Raw genomic sequence first — 23,796 nt, 5'->3', positions numbered from 1 at the left:
GCTCATCAAACATTAGTTATGAGTTTTATATATTTTCCATTATTTATTTGACATAATTGTTATGTTACGTAGATAAATATTTCTAGTCTTTTATTTATTGATTAGGGGGTGTACTGGGTTGCCTACAAAGTCTTCTGTTGCTCTAAGTTTATATAAATATTCTGAAACATTTCTAAATTGCCTTATTGATAATAATTTTTGCTTAAAGAATAATATGACAAACACTAATGTACTCACTATCAAGCTTAGGAAATATATTATGAATAGATGTAAAATTTTTATCTGCTCATTCATAATTTAATTCCCTCTTTTCCCTTTAGAGGATCCCTATTACCTATTTACTTATATCTAATACATACGGCTATGTCTTGCATGTATTTTTAAAAAGGACATAAACAATGTATAATGTGTATTTTTAGAATTATTTATATTGGCTCAAATTTGTATTTTTGACCTCCCTTAATATTGATATACTCAATATTGTGCTATTTTATTCACTTTCTTCATAAAATATAGTCTATTCTATGAATATAGGACAATATTTTCACCTATTTTCTTTTCTAAGGATATTCAGATTCTTCCTGTTTTTCATTTTTATTATCACAAAATTCTGTCTTGAATGTTCTTCAATATCTTTCCTTAACCATATTTACAGGAGTGTTTCTTCTAGACTATGTACTTACCAGTTTTGGGGTACTAGTATAAATATATTCAAAACTTCACAAATATTGACAAATTGCTTTTCAAAACTTGTTATTACTTTCACCCCAAGCAGAAGTACATGAGAACTTCCATTTTTTCACACCATATCCATGATTTGGAATCTACAATCTTTTCATATTTCTAATATCGTGAATACAAAATTTTGTTAGGATGTCTTGGTTTGCCTTTGCATGATAATTACTTACATTTAACTTTTATAATAGTATCATTAAGGAATATTCAGGTCTAATTCTCTGTGAATTGTCTTTTCACATATTTTATGTTGAATCGGTTGCCTTTTTATGGACTTACGTAAGTTCTTTGTATATTCTAGATAGAAATCTATTGTTAAGTGCACCCAGTGTAAATTAGTAAATGTTTAATAACCCACTCTATGGTGGTGGAGATCTCATTGGTAGAGTTTGCCAATTTTGTGTAAGTACTCTGACCATAATCAAATTTAAAGCTACTAACCTGATACCACTGAATGCAGAATTGAGAAGGGAAGAGATTTATAGTAGTACAACATTGTACAGTATTTCAACAACCAGATATGATAGATGCAAATAACTTCATAAGTATAGTAAATTTAGCAAAATAACTAAAAATGAGTTTTGAGTATTTATTACTTTTATTGTTAGTATGATTTACAATATTTATATTTATATAATTGAATTTTAGTAATGATTGTGTTTAACAGCTTTTTTCAAAATTCCTGAAATTTTAACAATAATCTCTTTTGATTAGCTATGAGCCCAATCCAGCAAACCACTCACTGATTGTATAATCTGTGCTAGTCTGGGTGTATCTTTCCAATCTTAATAATATATTTTACTGTCCAGATAATAAATTTACTTATTTAATTATTACTTTATAGCATCGTTTGCATTTATGATTTGGATTTTTGGAAATTTGATTGAGAAGTGTATCCTTCACCAAAGGTTTTGAAGTTTGCAACTGTATTTTCTGTTAAACTTGTGAGGACGTCTTTCATAATTAGATCTCTGATATTCAATACTTTTCCACAGGGAAATGATTTCTTCCATCACCTTTATTGAATAATCTATTCTTTTCTTAGGATCTGTAATATTACCTCTGCAACCACATATTTATTGTTCAATATATTCATAGACTTTTTTATTTTCCAGAATTTGGTTCGGTTCCTCGGACTAATGACAAAATATATTCTTCATGCTCTTCACCCACACTGTCTTGACTATTCTTGGTGTTTTCCACTTTATATTATTTGAAATTGAGTGATACAGAACTCAGTCCCATCTGTGGACCCTGCAGTTGCCTGTGAACCAGCTCCAGTTCCTCCCTCTTTCAGGGAACCTCTGGAAAACAATGTCTTAGACAATCACTCACAGACAAAAGAACCCTTGTGGAGGTCCAGGCTTCCAGAGAAGAAGTTCCACCACACCACTGGAGCAAAGAATATGAGATTGGATGCATTAGAGAAGATAAGAGGAGCACCCTGACTTTACCTACGTTACCCTTCCTCCATGGAAACACAGTTTTAGGGCCAAGAGAGACCTTCTTGGCCCATGTTTTTTCCACTAGGAAAAGTAAGAGAGTGTGAGTGAGCACCCGGCCTTCTCAGCTATATGGGAGGCTGCCAAAGAGGCTGATTTCTCTCATGCCTCACCCAGGGCACTGAATCATATGTATAACTGGGGGGCTGAGAAGAGTCTAAGATAGCAGCAAATAGGACTCTAAAAGGGCATTAAAAGGATGCAGATCCTACTAACTGTGTCACTGGCTCCATCAGGAAACCTGCCTATGAGCCACTTGGATCCGCCCAACTGGCCCACAGGCACCCTCAGTAATAAGCTCACCTCACCTCAAAACACCCACACCCTGTAGTTGCCTCCCTGTGGGCACTCCCAACTGTAGCATAGAGAGTGAGCTTTGGCAGATGGCTAGTGAGCATGTGCAGAAACCTAGTCTGAATCTGAAGGCCAACAAGAGACCACAAACATGAACTTTAACATCATGTTTGTGAAAACAAAAGAAAGGCTTTCAGCATCCAGCCTGGTTGATTGCAAAATTAAGATAAGGTATACAAACTTAAAACTTTTGCCACAAGAGGGAGCACAAAGTGTGGAACAGGTGCGTCCATAAAAGGTCCTAAAAAGCCTCAGAATCATTAGCAGTTTTGATGGAAGGTAATTCTCTCCTGAGGTCAGTGAGTAAATGGGAGAAGGTGGCCACTACTTCAAATACAAAGACAGCAATAGAAAACTTCAAGAAGCATGAAAAATGTCACCACCAAGGGATCACAGTAATTTTCCAGCAACCAACCCCAAAGACATGGAAATCTATGAATTAACCAATAAAGAATTCAAAATAGCTGTTTCAGGGAAGCTCAACGAGCTAGAAGAAAAAAAGAAAAATAATTCAACACTGTAAGGAAAACAATAAATGAAAAATGATAAGGTTAGCAAAGTGATACAAATCGTAAAAAGAACTAAACAGAATTGAAGAATACAATAGATGAAACAAAAATATAATGGAAGCATCAACACCAAATGGATCAAGCAAAAGAAAGAATCTGTAAACTAGAAGACAAGACCTTTGAAATTATCCAGTCAGAGGAGAACAAAGAAAGACCAACTAAAAAAGTGAATAAAGCCTATATGATATATGGCATATCATCAAAAGAACCAACTTGCAGACTACTGGAGTTCCAGGAGGAGAGAGGGACAAGGGGGTGGAAAGTTAGTTTGAAAAAATAATGGTTGAGAACTTCCCAAGTCTGCTGAGAGATTTTGATATCCACATTTATGAAGCTCCTGAGTCACCAATCAAAATCAACTTAAAGAGATTCTCTCCAAGACACATTATAATAAAACTGTAAAAAGAAATCAAGGACAAAGAGATAGTCTTAAAACCAGCGGGAGAAAAAGAAGATAGTAACTTACAGGGGAACTCCTAGAGGGCTATGAGATTTCCAAGCAAAACCTTACAAACCAGGAGAGAGTGGGATAGTGCCGGGGAAAAAAACTGCCAAGCAAGAATATTCAACCTGGCAAATTTGTCCTTCAGAATTGAAAGATAAAGATCTTCTCAAAAAAACAAACAAAAGCTGAGGAAATTCATCATCACTAGACCTGTCTTATGAGAAATGCTGAAAGGGGTTCTTTAACCTGAAATGAAAGGATGCTAATTAGTAACATGAGAACATAGAAAATATACAGGACATTGGTCAAGGTCAAATCCAGAATACTCTAATACTGAAATAGTATAAAGGTTAAAGGAAAAGAATATTAGAAATAACTATAGCAAAAATAATTTGTTTTTAAACACACAATATAAAAAAATTACCTTTTTGTGATATGAAAAACATAAAAAGAGTGAGTAAAAAGGTAAGGTTTGGTTTGCAACTGAAGTTGTTATCAGCATAAAATAGATTGTTATGTCTATAGCATGTATTATTTAAGCCTGATGGTAACCACAAAGTGAAAACCTATGATAGATTCACAAAAAAATAAAGAGAAGAGAATCAAAACATACCACTATGGGAAATTATCAATTCACAAACAAATGCAGCAAGAGAAAGAGAAAAGAACAAGGAAACTACAAAAGATCCAGAAAACAATAAAATGGCTTAAGTAAGTGCCTGCCTGTTAATAATTACCTTAAATGTAAATGGATTGAATTCTCCAACCAAAAGGCATAGAGTGACTGGATGGATAAGAAAACTGAGACCCAACTACATATATACGTATAGGGACTCACTTCAGCTTTGAGGATTCACTTAGGCTAAAAGTGAAGGGATGAAAAACGATATTCCACAGAATTGGAAACCAAAATAAAGAAGGGGTAGTGATACTTATAACAAACAAAATAGAATTTAAACAAAAATGGTAACAAGAGCTAAAGAAAGTCATTGCATATAATGATAAAAGAGTTATTCATCAAGAAGATATAACAATGCAAATATACATTGTTCATACAATGTTCATTGCAGCCCTATTTACAATAGCCAGGACATGGAAGCAACCTACATGTCCATTGACAGATGAATGGATAAAGAAGATGTTGCATACACATACAATGGAATATTACTCAGCCCTAAAAAGAAACGAAATTGAGTTATTTGTATGTGGTGGATGGACCTAGAGTCTGTCATACAGAATGAACTGTCAGAAAGAGAAAAACAAATACCATATGCTAACACATATGTATGGAATTTTTAAAAAAATGGTACTGATGAACCTAGCAGCGGGCCAGGAATAAAGACACAGACATAGAGAATGGACTTGAGGACACAGGGTTGGGAGGGGAAGCTGGGGCAAAATGAGAGAAGTATTGACATATATACACTACCAAATGTAAAATAGCTAGTGGGATATAGCTGCATAACACAGGAACATCAGCTCCGTGTTTTGTGACCACCTAGAGGGGTGGGATAGGGAAGGTGGGAGGGAGGCTTTAGAGGGAGGGGATATGGGGATATATGTATGCATATGGCTGATTCGCTTTGTTGTACAACAAAACTAACACAGCATTGTGAATCAATTATACTCCAATAAAGATGTATATATAAAAAAAGAAACCCTTATTCTAGGTGAAAACCTGGATATGCAGAAGGGAAAGAAGAGTTGTAAGAATTATGTGGATATATTTAATGGATATCGAGTCGACAAAATATTAACAATAAAGTTTCAAATTTTAAAATACATATTTGTATTCGAATTCAAGGGAGCAAATACGGCATAAGCAGTAAATAAAGGTAGAAGGTAGTTATGTCTTTTCACTTTTCGAGAAAGGGTAAAGGTATTAATTTGTTAGACTTTACTGAGTTAAGAATTTATGCTGTAAAATGTGGGGCACTAATAACATAATATTTAAAACATTAAACTGACAACAGAGGATAGTTAAAATAGTTAAAATAGTTATTGTGAAAGATAAAAAGAAAACAACAAAAGAAGTGGAGTTCAAAGAAATGGTAGCATTCATCTCTGATTAAGGATAACTATATTATACTTAATTAATTATATATACATACAATACATACTTATATATAAATAATATATGTAAATATATCTTATAATAATTTAAAAATTATGTTAAATATAGAGTAACTTCCAATTTAAATTCTAAGAATATTTAAAATAACTGTTCACTATCTTAATGAGAAACTCCTTTAACAAAAGCCTAAAGAAAGAGGAAAGTAAAAAGATGAAAAATATACCATGCAACACAAGCCAGTAGAAAATTGCTATAGTTAGTATACTGTTATAATAGAAGGCAAGAGCCGTATTGGAAATGATGAAGCATGTTTCATAAGGATAGATAGAGTATCTAAACTATTAGCAATGTTTTCTAAAAAATCTTTATGTACTTAATAATACAAGTTCAACATAAGTTTGAAAAAAGTGAACTATTACAAATAGAGATTTAAACGATTCTCTCTCACTGCTTACAAACAAGCAGATATCAGTAAGGCTAAAGAAAGATTTAAACTAGACAACTAATCAATACATATATGTAGAACACATACTATATACTAGTATGGACTATTCATATTTTTTTACATAGAAATTTTCAAAAAATACACTATAAATCATATTTCCAAGCATATTCATATAAAAATATAGAAGTGGTGTCACTGCAGTAGCCGCTAGGCAAGTTTGGCAAGTGGGCACTTGAAATGTGGGCATTCAATTTTAATTAGTTAAAAAAATAATATTTTAATATTGGTTCCTCTTTCACACCAGCCACTTTTAACAAAGATGTGGAATATTTCTAGCTTCACAGAAAGTTTTCTAACCAAACAGAATGCTCTTTACTATATGCAGAAGTCAATAACCAAAACTTTGAAAATCCTTATATGGTGTTAAATTCAGTAATAAATGTCTAAGTAACAGATGGACCATAGAAATGACCACAATGAATGTTCAAAATTTTTATAAGAATTACAAGGAAAATATAAAACCAAATGTCTGTCTTGTGAAGTACTGATTGCCTTAAATGCTTACCTTACAAACTAAATAAAACAAAACAAAGCAGAAATCCAAGCATGCATCACAAGAAACTAAAAATGGAAAAGCTAAATTTAGGTGAAATTAAAACCAAATGAAGTAGAAGGAAGAAAACAATAAATAGTACAAAATCAAGACAAAGAACAAAATTACAATAGAGAGGAACAAGGCCAAATGTATTCTCATTGAAAACATTTAATAAAATTGATAAAAGACTGCTGAAAGAAAGATGAGGAGAGGGAATCCCTGATGGTTCAGTGGTTAAGACACCACGCTCTCACTGCCGAGGCCCCGGGTTCATTCCTTGGTCAGGGAACTAAGAGTCCACAAGCCATGCGGTGTGGCCAAAAAAAAAAAATTTGAGAACAAGTCTTTTATGTCTATAATAAATATGGGGATACCATGTGGTTTTTACAGATAAAAAAGCAATATTATGAAAACATTTTAGTATCTATAAAAAATAGAAAAATCCTAAATTGAAAATTACCAAAATGCATCACAAAAAATAGAAACCTGAGTAAACCTAACACATATTGTAAAGAAATTGAGTTCGTTATATAAACCTTCCCACAAAAAAGTTCTAGAAGCTCAGATGGCACTAGTAGTGAATAATAACACTTGAAAACGTAGCAGTACTCTTTCACAAAGGTCCAGGTAAAAGAAAAGGAAATGCTTCCTAAAAATAGCCTTGGTAACAACTTGTCAAGTACATAACGTAAATGAAAACTCAGTCAAATTTCTTTGGGAACACAGATAAAGAAAAACTTCAGCTTGACCTAGATATAATATATGCATTGATTTTTTAAAAAAGGACAACACATGATCATTGTGATTTTACTTCAAAATGCAAGACTGGTTTAACATATGAAAGAAATAAAGGTAATTTACTTCATAATCATTATACAGAGAAAACGTTTATCATTCCAACTGATGGAAAAACAATACAAATGTAACGTCAATTGATTATAAAATTTGTTTGAAAAATGAGAATATTATGGAACTGTTTTCATATGAGAAACTTATGATGAAAAAAACCTTAAGATGAACCTCATATTGATGAAATATTGAAATCTTTTCCTCGAAAATAGAAAAGGATACATATAGAACCTTTACTGTACCTTCTATTCGACATTGAAAATAAAATCCTAGCCTATAAAAATAAGTCAAGAAAAAAAATTGCATCTGGAAAGAAGAAATATTGTGTGATTATTTACAAATGCAAGAGCTGTTATATAAAAATCCAGAAGACTATATATTTGAAATGACAGAATTAATACATAAAGTCAGAGAAATCATTGGCTATAAGACCAATATGTAAACCTCATTGTATTACTGTTTACAGCAGCAAAACTTACTAAAAATTTTCAAATGAGGATGTCATTTACAAAAGCATGAGAGTGAAATACCAATGTATCTTTAAGAACTCAATATAGAAAAATACAAAATATAATAGGGAGAATTTAAAGAAAACCTAATTCATAGAGAGATAAAGCATGATATTGCCTGGAAGAGCCAATATTGTAAAGATGACTATCTTTACAAATTACTTTGAAGATTAAATGCAATCCCAAACATAATTCCAGGATTTTTTTTAAAAACAGCTTTATTGAGGTGTAATTTACATGGCATAAAATGTATCCACTTAAAGTGTATAAATCAGTGATTTTTTTTCTTTAGTATATTCACAGAGTTTACAACCATCAACAGTAACAAACTCTAGACATTTTCATCGCCCCCAGAAGAAACATAGTAACCATCAGCAGTCATTTTCCAATCCTACCTCTGCTCAGCCCTTGGTAACCAACAATCCACTCTCTGCCTCTAGAATAGGTTTCCCTCTTCTTGATATTTCATATAAATGGACTCACACAACATGCGATCTTTTACAAAGGTTGAAGGCCATAAAAATAATGTAGAGTAAAAAAAGCCAGACACAAAAGTAACGATATCTATACTTTTTGGTGTGCATATTATATTTCAATATAATTCATTTTAAAATTTATACAATCATAATATTATTTCCATTTCATAAAAGTTAAAGTTACTCAACAGCATCCAAACTCACATTTTCTCAAGCTGATTCTTGCAATTATATGTATGTGGAAGCTCACAACTGTCTGATTTAATGCCATCTGAATAGAGCAGAGCACAGTTACGTTTATCAGGTGATGTGTCTGTTATACTGTAATGGAAAAAAATGCACAATTCTGTTATATCATATGAGGACAACTCATGAAACAATAGCATTTTCCATGTCACTGTAATAAAAGCTATTTTGAAAATGGGTAATGATATTTTAATATAATTTTAGTAAGAGCTTGTTATTAGGGAAATGGGCTATTGAGGAGCCCATTCTTTAATAACTATATCAACATTTTATTAACTTTCAACATCCTCCTTCATCTTTCTATAATTCAACTAAAACAAATGTTTTAATATTATTCTTAAAATTTTTATTTTTAATCTTTTCCTCCTCTATACAGTATTATTTTTAAAAACTTACTGTAGTTTGTAAGTTGAACCATTTAGCCACATCCATGGATGATCACGGCCTTTACGAAAGACTGAAATCCATGATATAATTGATAGGGACATCAGGAATTTCTAGCCCAAAATAAAGAATTTTCACTTAAATAGTCGTCATGAAAGATTTTTATTAATTTTTCAAAGGCAAGTAGTGTGTTCTTTCATAGGATCCTTAGTTTTCTGAACAAAATGAGTGTTAAGCGTCTCATCTAACACTAAAAATATATTAAAGTTCAAAGTTTTAATACTGCCAAATACATTAACCAAGGTCAGTACTTTTGATGTAAAATTAACTCAAACAGTTATGCTTAGCAGTCTCACTGTTTTTCTTAGGTTAATAAGGAAAATTCTGATTCATGTAATTCAACTGTTACCCATGTTGTCAAAACTAACATAGCAAGGCTTTAAATAAGATTTTAGATTCTGTGACATCCATTTCTCAGGATACTGTGACCATATCAATGGATTTCTCCTCTATGTTTCTCAGAGTTTCGGTTTTAGAAGGAAATTAAGGGAATGAAATTGAGAAAATAAGTGACACGAAAGCCAAAGATTTGGTTTCCTGGGGCTCACACCGTTCTTTGACTAGATCAACCCCCAATCACTCTGTTTCTGTGTTGCTAGAATCCAAGGGACCAGACAAGGAGTCAGAGACTCATTTCTCTCAGCTGCGCCCAGCTAGGTACAACTGTAAACACTGGAACTAATGAAAGACGCAAGTCAAGGAGAACTCTGAAAGGTGGAAAGAGAAAGGTGAAATGGTTTGCGACCCTGGGGTTAAGGAACAACTATTAGGGGCATCTTATATCCACCACCCAACCGAAGAAAGTGACCTAGGCCTGCTGCTTCCCAACACCCAGCCTAGCCATTCCTCCTTGGTGTTGAGGGGAATCCTGTGGGCGACACCAGGTGAGCCTTACAAGGTGATCCGGCAGGACACCTGCTAACAAGAAGCAGCCAGAGTAAGGGCTTCTCCTCCCCCTCCACCGAGAGATACCAGAGTTGGGGGGTAGGGGTGGAGGTGGGACCAGCGAAGGGGATCCCATGACTAAAAGTACTGAACCCAGGAAGCCTCTTTATATCTGAGGGCATAAGACTCCATCTGTAACCAGAGACATTGGGTAGATTGGATTTTAAATGTTATATTTACATAATGAGCAGTGGAAATTTACAAACTACACATAAATGCAATAATATGGATGAATTGCAAAAATAGCATATGGGGGTGAGAGGAGACAGGAAGAAAAATGCATACTCTATGATTCCATGTATATGAAGTTCAAAAACAAGCAAAGAGGGGCTTCTCTGGTGGCGCAGTGGTTGAGAGTCCACCTGCCGATGTAGGGGACACGGGTTCGTGCCCCGGTCCGGGAAGATCCCACATGCCACGGAGTGGCTGGGCCCGTGAGCCATGGCCGCTGAGCCTGCGCGTCCAGAGCCTGTGCTCCGCAACGGGAGAGGCCACAACAGTGAGAGGCCCGCGTACTACACACACACACACAAAAACAACAACCAAGCAAAGAGATTCTATAATATCAAAAGTCAGGACAGTGGGTATACACGGAGGGTGGAGAAGTGATGAGAGAATACAGAGGAGTGGGGCTGCTATGAAGTGGAAACTTCTATTCCACGATCTGATATGCAATTACATGGTTCTATACATTTTGTGATCACTATGCAAAATCATGATATGTTTATTTTCCTTTATATATTGTAAAATTAAATAGCACAGTTTATTTTAGAAAATAATAGCATTTGTAGAAACATGTTTTTTTTATGAAAAGCAAGAACTGGAAATTATCAAACGTGTATTAATGGTATAAAAATATAAATAGAATATCATAAAGTTGTATTCTGTTGTTTAATGGAACATTAATAGGCCTTAAACAAACTGCAAATATGTACAAAACCGCAAGTGAATCCTAGCAAATATAATATTGACTGAATCAAGCCTTTAACAAAGTGTTTGCAACATTTAGTATCTTACCTTTTCTTCTTCATTATCTATATAAAGCAGAGTAGAGTTCTTAGCAGCACAGGCCTTCACACTCTCATGCCATGTTTTGTTTTCCAAATGAATACAGTAGCAATTGTTGGAATATGTAAACCACTGTTTTGGACAATGACCAGCATGACATTCTGAAGATTGTGAATTATTATCTAAAAACAATTTGAATTAAAAAAAATGAAAACTAACTTACATATATGCATAGGTATAAATATACATGTGTGTATATATATAAAACACATCTATGCACCCTCAAGGCTGGTGCATATAAAACAAACCACACTCATACATTCACAGAAGTGTCAGTCTCTCACCCCCCAATTTATGTCTCCGTATAAAGCAAACACACAGAAATAGCCACTCTTTACATGTCCTGAAAATCAAGAAATGAAACCTCTGTTTTAGAATAGCAAAATTATTTGTCTCTTGTCATATTACAGAGGGAGGAAATTTGAGCCAGTGGCAACAGTGGGTATGGTGATCATATTGTTGCATAGGGAGAAACACTCTCCTATAATCATTATTTATGAATATTTGTTGCCATATTTTGTAATTTATGTTCAACCCCAAAATCTATTCTTATTTTCACTAGCCTAAGATAGAGACAAAATACAAACTGTATTTATATCAGAACTTTGAAAATCATTATGTACCTTTCTGGAGCCTTTTTATCGGAGAGGAGTTATTCTGCTCCCGTATTGCAGTAGCTACAAAATTAACCATTATAAAAGTTAATATTGATCTAAATAAATCATAATGATTGTAGTTTCTGAGTTGAAATTTGGTTTATTGCTTAGGATTAGAATAATCTGGAATAAAATTGATTTTACCAAGAAAAATTAAGTAATGAAGATTTGGTTGAAAAAATATTTCAAAAGCCTAAAGGAACAGATCACCATCTCTTATAGTATTTGTTTTAACCAATCTCAAGAATTAATTTGTATTTCTCAGTAAGATCTTTCAATATCCTAAAGCATGCTTTTGAGTTATGAAATCAGAATATACATATACATACTCTCTGTAATTATTGTGTTGTATACTTTTGACAAATTCAGAATAACCATTCCACATTCAGTCTAAATGCATACATTTTAATGAGATGCCCATTCCATAATATTATGAACTGTTTAGAGGCACTGACCATCATTAAAGTGTAAAGTTCCCTTACAATTTTTCAAAAATCTACTTACAGGGAGTAAAAACTATCATTGTTACCACACTGGACATCAAAACAAGGCAGATGATTCCCAGAACCCCAGCAATGAGCTTCTCTGGAGGTGATGGTAAATCTGCAGGGAAAGAAAAGGAAACACTGAGAAAAGAGTGATGGTGACAGTTGTTTAGAAAGTTTACAAACAAGAGAACCCACATAAACAGGGAGTTATATATATAAACTTGGACCCCAAGCCCATTTCTACCACTATAATCTTTCTCTCAGAATATACCTTTGCATTTTCAGCATATATAACGCTTCATGAGTTGTTGATCAAAGACTACAAATTACAGCAATGCCAGAATAAAAGTAGTCCTCCAGTTTCACATTAGAATCCCATCTCCAACTTTAAGTTCTGTTCCTCAAAATGAAAAATATGTGAACTTATCCCCTACTCTTTCTCCAACCTCTGTACTCCAACTGCATATCCTAGAACAGTTCCATCATGTGACTATTAAATGTTTTACCTTTGCAGTGGTAGTTCTTGTCATTCCCTCGAAGATTCTGAGAAGCATTTTGAAGATTTAATTCTGCATAGGTTATTTCCTGCTCAGTTATTGAAATGGAACTTTTAGTGCCCTTAGGTTTTATTTGCTGCCTCTTTGAGTTCTTGGCTACCTTCAGTTCTGCATAGGTTACTCCTTGGTTATTCATCTCTGCAGCTGAATTATGTCAGACAGTGCTCTAAGTGTACTTAGGAATGAATGGTGTATGTAAGATGAGATCCCTAGTACAGTAAAATGGGCGGGGTAGAGTCTAGTGCTCACTTCGCAGTAGAACAATCTTAAGGCCTGGTTTTAAATTCCTTAGAGCTTTAAACAAGTGTCTCATGGTAGAATACTTTTTTTTTTTAAGTTATTCTACATTTGACAATATATTTTTGGTTGAAACAATGAAAAGCAATAAATTAGGGAGGAGTAAAGAAGTTCATGACTAATAATATCCTAGTCAGATTCCACAGAAATATTTTAACACCATTATAATGCTTGTATTAAAATTATAATGTTTTATTAGAAAAGAGAGATTCACCTATATTTATGATAATTTTGAAATCCAGTAATGGTTAAAGATAGAGTATTTTAAAGATGGGGAAAGAGTAATGTTGGCATGTACAACAATCTCCTACACTAAATTACATTTGGTGACTTACATTTACTTATGAAAAGTGTTACCAAATGGTCGTTATTTTGAATGGTTGAGGAGTTCTGAGAAGACATTAAAAATTGAGGAAATACTTCATGTATTGGAAAATGTTACATGATACACTAAACTTATATATAACCTAGACAATATTGAAAATAAAACAACAGAAAAAGACTAAAAAATACTTAGTTTGTAAAAGTAATCGATAATTGACTTAATGGCTAAGATATGAACCCACAAAATAATAAACAAATATAAGTAATTTATGGAAGAACACTGTTAATTCAAACTTCCAGAAAGATCCTATAGGTGTCAAAGTTAGTAAAGGTCATTTTAGTTGTATAAGTGATGGTAATTACTTATAAAAATTACTTATAAAAAAATCCAGATAACATAACTTAATAATTCAGTCAATGGATGCTGTAGTCAGAAAGACCTGGAAATAAACTATGGCTTTGAAACTTACAAGAGTGTGACTGTTAAAAAATTATTTAGTATCTAGTAACCTATCTTACTAATCTAAAATGGAAATAAGAGTAGGTAATATACAGTGCATGTAACACTGAGCACTCAACCTGACACTTATAAGTTCTCAACAAGTATCAGTTTTAATTATTATTTTAGTCACAATTTCTATGTTACTATTTCTAATTCATATCAGTTAGACCCTGTTAAGTAATTTATTAAGCAGGAGTGTCTTTAATTAGCATGGTACATTTTTTTGCAGTGTTTGTTCAATTTTTTAAAAAATTCTTTCATTACTTACAATTCAGTTTAAATTAGCATTTAGGAAGCTACCTCATCCTGATTTTTGTTATAAAATCAGGCTGCTTTTATTGAGTCTAAGTACACGTATGAGGAATTATGTTTGGCTTTTGTTATGCAATGAATTCCTTTCCAAGAATCTATTTATAAAGGTTGAGCAAAATAGATATTAACATACTATTATACAAAAAAACCACCTTCTACTGATTATAAAATCCCAAAGTAATTGTTCCCTGTCATGATGTCCATGGGTTTCACTTAATATTATATTGATTTATAAACCCAAATATGCAAGTGCATATGCAATTGACTAACTTCCTACAGACAATAAATTGAATACTTTGAGAAATCTTCCAACATATTTCATGTTTTATGGTTGCTTTTTACCCTGAATTATTTTAAAAAAACACCAATATTCTACTTTGATTTTGTTGTATATTAATTGTACCTCACTTGCATTACATTTAACATTTGTTATTTCTCACTAAGTGAGGTGGTCTAGTAGAGTAGAGAGACAGGAGAGGAGGGACACATACCTTCTGTTGGTCAGAAAGTTGTGCATCCTTTAGTGGGGAGGTCAGGTTACTCTCATAAAAGAGGCCTGCTATAGCTGGGTGATAAAAGAAGAAATTTAAAAACATAAATCTAGGACAAGAATAAACAATGTCTGTGACCTCCACAGACTGCCCTGTGAAGGCTCAGAGTGAAACAAGAGTGGAAAAAGTTGATTTCTCATCAATGTGTCACTTTAGGTTTGAACAGGAAATTCTCACACATAGGCTATTTTGAAGACAGTTTACCTCATCACAAACCTCCAGAAACTAGGAGACGTTGGGCTCCAGTTGAAAGGACAAATGGATCTCTAAGTGTGTCATTTAGATTTTCCATTTTCAAATGTCTCTGAGAAATTGTTTTCACATTCTACAAGATCTGAGGAGATGGCGGCTTAGCCACCCTGCAGTTATCTGATTTCCATCTCAATCATGAACACTGCAACTTCAAATACCTCAAGTTTTACTTTTAAACTAGTTGCTAAATCTTGGCAGCACATACACTATTTCCTCATTATTATTTCATTTCTATTGTCATGGAAGAAATTCTAAAAGCCATAATCCCATTTTTCAACAAGTATTTAAGGATATTTGTCACTAATTATCCTGAGGAATTTCTACATTCTCAACCATACTCTACCTGGCACAAAGTCCATCATTTTCAAAATACCATCTCTATTTCTCTGCCCTAGTTCTTACGTTCCATTTTATTCTTATTAAATAAATAATTTAATCTGCAGATTTCCTCTGATAAAAATAAATGCCCCTTGAAAGGATAAAACACAAACAATATTAAACTGTATCACCATGACATAGGTGGAAATATTCAATAACTACTCATTATATCATTCATGAATTCATCCTCCAATCATGACTAGTTGTCTATATTACACTAGGAATATATATATATATATATATATATATATATTTTTTTTTTTTTTTGGTGGTACGCGGGCCTCTCGCTGTTGTGGCCTCTCCCGTTGTAGAGCACAGGCTCTGGACGCGCAGGCTCAGCGGCCATGGCTCATGGGCCCAGCTGCTCCGCAGCATGTGGGATCTTCCCAGACCGGGGCACGAACCCATGTCCCCTGCATCGGCAGGCGGACTCTCAACCACTGTGCCACCAGGGAAGCCCTACACTAGGAATATTTGATGTAACGATATAAACCCAAGTCAAACTATGCAGTTCAAGAAAAGGTAATTTTTAAAAATATCACCTAACCAAACAATGGGAAGGGGAGGAAAAGAAGGCTTAAACCACAAGATAAATGGCACATGCAAATGAAAATGACAAGAAACTATGGGTAGCAATACTCATATCAGACAAAATAGACTTTAAAACAAAGTTCATAATGAAAGACAAAGGACACTATATAATGATAAAAGAATCAATACAAGAAGAGGATATTACACTTCTTAACATGTATGCACCCAATATACTTAGGAGAATCTAAAGACATAAAACAAACACTACAGACGTAAAGAGAGAAATTGATGGGAATAAAATAATAGTAGGAGTCTTTAATACCCCACTGACATCACTGGACAGATCTTCCAGACATAAAAAGCAATACGGCAAAGGAGATCCTAAATGACACAATAGAACAGTTGAACTTAATTGATGTCTAAAGGACGTTACATACAAAAAAACCATAATACACACTCTTTTTTAAGTGCACATGGAACGTTCTCAAGGATAGGCCACATAGTAGGACACAAAACAAGCCTCAAGAAATGTAAGGGATAGAAATTATTTCAAACATCTTTTCTGACCACAACTATATGTAACTAGAAATCAACCACAGGAAAAAAATGAGAAAAAAAAAATGATTACATGGAGACTAAACAACATGATACTAAAAACCATGATACTAAAAACTGTTGGTTTATTAGGTGGGGTTATGAATATCTGGAGATGGATGGAACCTGGAACAGTCTGGAAGGACAAGAAGTGGGTGTGTGTGAGTGAGAAGAAAGATTCATAATCTAAGCTTGAATAGCACCATATAGTCAGTAAAAGCCCTTTGAGGAGTTTTAAGAAAGGATTGACAAGGTCAGGTTTCCACACTGTGGGTAGACAATTTGACCTGTTCAGAGGACAACAGATTTGATACAGATGGGGATAAAGAACAAATAAGAAAAATAGTTAGGGACAGTAGAAGTAAATAGTGTTTTTATCCAAAACTGTGATGTTAGGAATTGTGAAGATGACAATAATTGGGAGGTTACTCACATAGTTGATGACATTAGATCTGACAGTAGGTGAAGACAAGGGTGGGGAGAGGGGGCTTCCCTGGTGGCACCGTGGTTGAGAGTCTGCCTGCCGATGCAGGGGACACGGGTTCGTGCCCAGGTCCGGGAAGATCCACCATGCTGCGGAGCGGCTGGGCCCGTGGGCCATGGCCGCTGAGCCTGCGCGTCCGGAGCCTGTGTGTCCAGAACCTGTGCTCCACAACTGGAGAGGCCACGGCAGTGAGAGGCCCGTGTCCCGAAAAAAAAAAAGAGTGGGGAGAGGGAAAGGATAAGAAAGATGCATACGTTTTTATTTTTTACTGAATGAAATAATGATGGTACCATTAACATAGAGGATACTAGAGGAAGCAGTTTAAGGAAGGGGATGATGACCTAATATATAGACATAATAAGGTGTAAAGCCAGTTGGGATTTTTAACCCATTTCTATTTTAAAATACAAATGGACCTCATGGGCCTTAGTTTTATGATTCAAAACACGAAGTTTTACTTTCTAAATATCTTTAATGTTAGACAGTTTGTTTAAAAAATACTCTGTGGTTTACAGAATTTTCTCTTAATAAGAAATGTCAAGAAGACAAGTTAAAAAAGAAATTTTCAAACGTGATGTGTTCTCAAGGTTAATAGGAATAATCATTATTACACTAAAACAGGGTTTGAGTGGTGGTTCCCGATGTGATTACAAACCAGAAAGCCAAATATTTCCTTGTAATTAGATGTTGTTTTAGATTATTAAAGACATATATGCTTGTATCTTTAAGAGCAATGACTCACATTTTCAGTCTCAGCGGAGTGATGCAGTCAAAAGAATGAAAACCATCTAAAAGGTACTTGCAAAAATGTGTACCTCATTTCTGTTTTTTTAATACTCAGAAGTGGTCAAGCACTAGGTCCATATCAACTTTTCTTCTCTCTTGACCTATTCTTCATCTTCTTTCTCTCTCTTTAGACTCATTGTTCTTTTTATTGTTCCTCACCAACACCGTTTATTTCTTTGGCCTTTCTGCTCCGACAGATATGAATTTTATTTGCCCAGATAAGTTCATTATTTCGTTTAACTTCTGTCAAATGTTATCTTCTAGAGTTTCTTTTCCTGAACACACTATTAATATGTTTTATTTCTTAATGTAATTTATTTTTACTTGTATCATTTATTCTAACCTGTTTATTTTGCTTTTTATATTTCTTCCTCACCAGAATATAAAATATGAAAGGACAGGAAGTTTGTCTCCTTCACTGATGTATCTTTAGCACATAAAATAATGTATGGTACATAATAAGTGCTCATCAAACATTAGTTATGAGTTTTATATATTTTCCATTATTTATTTGACATAATTGTTATGTTACGTAGATAAATATTTCTAGTCTTTTATTTATTGATTAGGGGGTGTACTGGGTTGCCTACAAAGTCTTCTGTTGCTCTAAGTTTATATAAATATTCTGAAACATTTCTAAATTGCCTTATTGATAATAATTTTTGCTTAAAGAATAATATGACAAACACTAATGTACCCACTATCAAGCTTAGGAAATATATTATGAATAGATGTAAAATTTTTATCTGCTCATTCATAATTTAATTCCCTCTTTTCCCTTTAGAGGATCCCTATTACCTATTTATTTATATCTAATACATACGGCTATGTCTTGCATGTATTTTTAAAAAGGACATAAACAATGTATAATGTGTATTTTTAGAATTATTTATATTGGCTCAAATTTGTATTTTTGACCTCCCTTAATATTGATATACTCAATATTGTGCTATTTTATTCACTTTCTTCATAAAATATAGTCTATTCTATGAATATAGGACAATATTTTCACCTATTTTCTTTTCTAAGGATATTCAGATTCTTCCTGTTTTTCATTTTTATTATCACAAAATTCTGTCTTGAATGTTCTTCAATATCTTTCCTTAACCATATTTACAGGAGTGTTTCTTTTAGACTATGTACTTACCAGTTTTGGGGTACTAGTATAAATATATTCAAAACTTCACAAATATTGACAAATTGCTTTTCAAAACTTGTTATTACTTTCACCCCAAGCAGAAGTACATGAGAACTTCCATTTTTTCACACCATATCCATGATTTGGAATCTACAATCTTTTCATATTTCTAATATCGTGAATACAAAATTTTGTTAGGATGTCTTGGTTTGCCTTTGCATGATAATTACTTACATTTAACTTTTATAATAGTATCATTAAGGAATATTCAGGTCTAATTCTCTGTGAATTGTCTTTTCACATATTTTATGTTGAATCGGTTGCCTTTTTATGGACTTACATAAGTTCTTTGTATATTCTAGATAGAAATCTATTGTTAAGTGCACCCAGTGTAAATTAGTAAATGTTTAAAAACCCACTCTATGGTGGTGGGGAAGATCTCATTGGTAGAGTTTGCCAATTTTATTTGTGTAAGTACTCTGACCATAATCAAATTTAAAGCTACTAACCTGATACCACTGAATGCAGAATTGAGAAGGGAAGAGATTTATAGTAGTACAACATTGTACAGTATTTCAACAACCAGATATGATAGATGCAAATAACTTCATAAGTATAGTAAATTTAGCAAAATAACTAAAAATGAGTTTTGAGTATTTATTACTTTTATTGTTAGTATGATTTACAATATTTATATTTATATAATTGAATTTTAGTAATGATTGTGTTTAACAGCTTGTTTTCAAAATTCCTGAAATTTTAACAATAATCTCTTTTGATTAGCTATGAGCCCGATCCAGCAAACCACTCACTGATTGTATAATCTGTGCTAGTCTGGGTGTATCTTTCCAATCTTAATAATATATTTTACTGTCCAGATAATAAATTTACTTATTTAATTATTACTTTATAGCATCGTTTGCATTTATGATTTGGATTTTTGGAAATTTGATTGAGAAGTGTATCCTTCACCAAAGGTTTTGAAGTTTGCAGCTGTATTTTCTGTTAAACTTGTGAGGACTTCTTTCATAATTAGATCTCTGATATTCAATACTTTTCCATAGGGAAATGATTTTTTCCATCATCTTAATTGAATAATCTATTCTTTTCTTAGGATCTGTAATATTACCTCTGCAACCACATATTTATTGTTCAATATATTCATAGACTTTTTTATTTTCCAGAATTTGGTTCGGTTCCTCGGACTAATGACAAAATATATTCTTCATGCTCTTCACCCACACTGTCTTGACTATTCTTGGTGTTTTCCACTTTATATGATTTGAAATTGAGTGATACAGAACTCAGTCCCATCTGTGGACCCTGCAGTTGCCTGTGAACCAGCTCCAGTTCCTCCCTCTTTCAGGGAACCTCTGGAAAACAATGTCTTAGACAATCACTCACAGACAAAAGAACCCTTGTGGAGGTCCAGGCTTCCAGAGAAGAAGTTCCACCACACCACTGGAGCAAAGAATATGAGATTGGATGCATTAGAGAAGATAAGAGGAGCAACCTGACTTTACCTACGTTACCCTTCCTCCATGGAAACACAGTTTTAGGGCCAAGAGAGACCTTCTTGGCCCATGTTTTTTCCACTAGGAAAAGTAAGAGAGTGTGAGTGAACACCCGGCCTTCTCAGCTATATGGGAGGCTGCCAAAGAGGCTGATTTCTCTCATGCCTCACCCAGGGCACTGAATCATATGTATAACTGGGGGGCTGAGAAGAGTCTAAGATAGCAGCAAATAGGACTCTAAAAGGGCATTAAAAGGATGCAGATCCTACTAACTGTGTCACTGGCTCCATCAGGAAACCTGCCTATGAGCCACTTGGATCCGCCCAACTGGCCCACAGGCACCCTCAGTAATAAGCTCACCTCACCTCAAAACACCCACACCCTGTAGTTGCCTCCCTGTGGGCACTCCCAACTGTAGCATAGAGAGTGAGCTTTGGCAGATGGCTAGTGAGCATGTGCAGAAACCTAGTCTGAATCTGAAGGCCAACAAGAGACCACAAACATGAACTTTAACATCATGTTTGTGAAAACAAAAGAAAGGCTTTCAGCACCCAGCCTGGTTCATTGCAAAATTAAGATAAGGTATACAAACTTAAAACTTTTGCCACAAGAGGGAGCACAAAGTGTGGAGCAGGGGCATCCATAAAAGGTCCTAAAAAGCCTCAGAATCACTAGCAGTTTTGATGGAAGGTAATTCTCTCCTGAGGTCAGTGAGTAAACGGGAGAAGGTGGTTACTACTTCAAATACAAAGACAGCAATAGAAAACTTCAAGAAGCATGAAAAATGTCACCACCAAAGGATCACAGTAATTTTCCAGCAACCAACCCCAAAGACATGGAAATCTATGAATTAACCAATAAAGAATTCAAAATAGCTGTTTCAGGGAAGCTCAATGAGCTAGAAGAAAAAAAGAAAAATAATTCAACACTAAGGAAAACAATAAATGAAAAATGATAAGGTTAGCAAAGTGATACAAATCGTAAAAAGAACTAAACAGAATTGAAGAATACAATAGATGAAACAAAAATATAATGGAAGCATCAACACCAAATGGATCAAGCAAAAGAAAGAATCTGTAAACTAAAAGACAAGACCTTTGAAATTATCCAGTCAGAGGAGAACAAAGAAAGACCAACTAAAAAAGTGAATAAAGCCTATATGATATATGGCATATCATCAAAAGAACCAACTTGCAGACTACTGGAGTTCCAGGAGGAGAGAGGGACAAGGGGGTGGAAAGTTATTTTGAAAAAATAATGGTGAGAACTTCCCAAGTCTGCTGAGAGATTTTGATATCCACATTTATGAAGCTCCTGAGTCACCAATCAAAATCAACTTAAAGAGATTCTCTCCAAGACACATTATAATAAAACTGTAAAAAGAAATCAAGGACAAAGAGATAGTCTTAAAACCAGCGGGAGAAAAAGAAGATAGTAACTTACAGGGGAACTCCTAGAGGGCTATGAGATTTCCAAGCAAAACCTTACAAACCAGGAGAGAGTGGGATAGTGCCGGGGAAAAAAACTGCCAAGCAAGAATATTCAACCTGGCAAATTTGTCCTTCAGAATTGAAAGATAAAGATCTTCTCAAAAAAACAAACAAAAGCTGAGGGAATTCATCATCACTAGACCTGTCTTATGAGAAATGCTGAAAGGGGTTCTTTAACCTCAAATGAAAGGATGCTAATTAGTAACATGAGAACCTAGAAAATATACAGGACATTGGTCAAGGTCAAATCCAGAATACTCTAATACTGAAATAGTATAAAGGTTAAAGGAAAAGAATATTAGAAATAACTATAGCAAAAATAATTTGTTTTTAAACACACAATATAAAAAAAGGTAAATTGTGATATGAAAAACATAAAAAGAGTAAAAAGGTAAGGTTTGGTTTGCAACTGAAGTTGTTATCAGCATAAAATAGATTGTTATATCTATAGCATGTATTATTTAAGCCTGAAGGTAACCACAAAGTGAAAACCTATGATAGATTCACAAAAAAATAAAGAGAAGAGAATCAAAACATACCACTATGGGAAATTATCAATTCACAAACAAATGCAGCAAGAGAAAGAGAAAAGAACAAGGAAACTACAAAACATCCAGAAAACAATAAAATGGCTTAAGTAAGTGCCTGCCTGTTAATAATTACCTTAAATGTAAATGGATTGAATTCTCCAACCAAAAGGCATACAGTGACTGGATGGATAAGAAAACTGAGACCCAACTACATAGATACGTATAGGGACTCACTTCAGCTTTGAGGATTCACTTAGGCTAAAAGTGAAGGGATGAAAAACGATATTCCACAGAATTGGAAACCAAAATAAAGAAGGGGTAGTGATACTTATAACAAACAAAATAGAATTTAAACAAAAATGGTAACAAGAGCTAAAGAAAGTCATTGCATATAATGATAAAAGAGTTATTCATCAAGAAGATATAACAATGCAAATATACATTGTTCATACAATGTTCATTGCAGCACTATTTACAACAGCCAGGACATGGAAGCAACCTACATGTCCATTGACAGATGAATGGATAAAGAAGATGTTGCATACACATACAATGGAATATTACTCAGCCCTAAAAAGAAACGAAATTGAGTTATTTGTATGTGGTGGATGGACCTAGAGTCTGTCATATAGAATGAACTGTCAGAAAGAGAAAAACAAATACCATATGCTAACACATATGTATGGAATTTTTAAAAAAATGGTACTGATGAACCTAGCAGCGGGCCAGGAATAAAGACACAGACATAGAGAATGGACTTGAGGACACAGGGTTGGGAGGGGAAGCTGGGGCAAAATGAGAGAAGTATTGACATATATACACTACCAAATGTAAAATAGCTAGTGGGATATAGCTGCATAACACAGGAACATCAGCTCCGTGTTTTGCGACCACCTAGAGGGGTGGGATAGGGAAGGTGGGAGGGAGGCTTTAGAGGGAGGGGATATGGGGATATATGTATGCATATGGCTGATTTGCTTTGTTGTACAACAAAACTAACACAGCATTGTGAATCAATTATACTCCAATAAAGATGTATATATAAAAAAAGAAACCCTTATTCTAGGTGAAAACCTGGATATGCAGAAGGGAAAGAAGAGTTGTAAGAATTATGTGGATATATTTAATGGATATCGAGTCGACAAAATATTAACAA

The 23,796-nt window shown here is 34.0% G+C and overlaps 3 protein-coding genes across 3 annotated transcripts in view; 1 reads left to right on the top strand and 2 right to left on the bottom strand.

Annotated features, from left to right (window-relative positions):
• The window catches only part of LOC307193913 (NKG2-A/NKG2-B type II integral membrane protein-like), a gene marked incomplete at its 3' end in the record, with an annotated part of 75,183 nt that extends 66,414 nt beyond the window's left edge, over nucleotides 1-8,769 (bottom strand). Inside the window, exon 1 of the mRNA XM_079936528.1 lies at nucleotides 8,758-8,769. The remainder of the gene's footprint in view (nucleotides 1-8,757) is intronic.
• LOC307194431 (macrophage mannose receptor 1-like) overlaps nucleotides 1-23,796 on the top strand; it is a gene marked incomplete at its 3' end in the record, with an annotated part of 193,115 nt that overhangs the window by 132,788 nt on the left and 36,531 nt on the right. The gene's annotated exons all lie outside the window — the stretch shown is intronic.
• LOC307193640 (NKG2-A/NKG2-B type II integral membrane protein-like) lies at nucleotides 8,754-13,475 on the bottom strand (the record flags this gene model as incomplete). The annotated part of the gene is made up of 6 exons (XM_079935915.1): nucleotides 12,907-13,475; nucleotides 12,417-12,515; nucleotides 11,880-11,933; nucleotides 11,206-11,357; nucleotides 9,196-9,296; nucleotides 8,754-8,874 (listed from the first exon to the last, which is right to left on the bottom strand). Exons 1-6 carry the CDS (start codon nucleotides 13,091-13,093, stop codon nucleotides 8,754-8,756), a joined length of 714 nt encoding a protein of 237 aa, XP_079792041.1. The 5' UTR covers nucleotides 13,094-13,475.

Source organism: Stenella coeruleoalba, assembly GCF_951394435.1.
Source record: "Stenella coeruleoalba genome assembly, chromosome: 11".
NCBI classification, from domain to species: Eukaryota; Metazoa; Chordata; class Mammalia; order Artiodactyla; family Delphinidae; genus Stenella; species Stenella coeruleoalba.
Note: the sequence above shows the minus strand (reverse complement) of the source record. Positions and strands in the feature narration are given on the sequence as shown.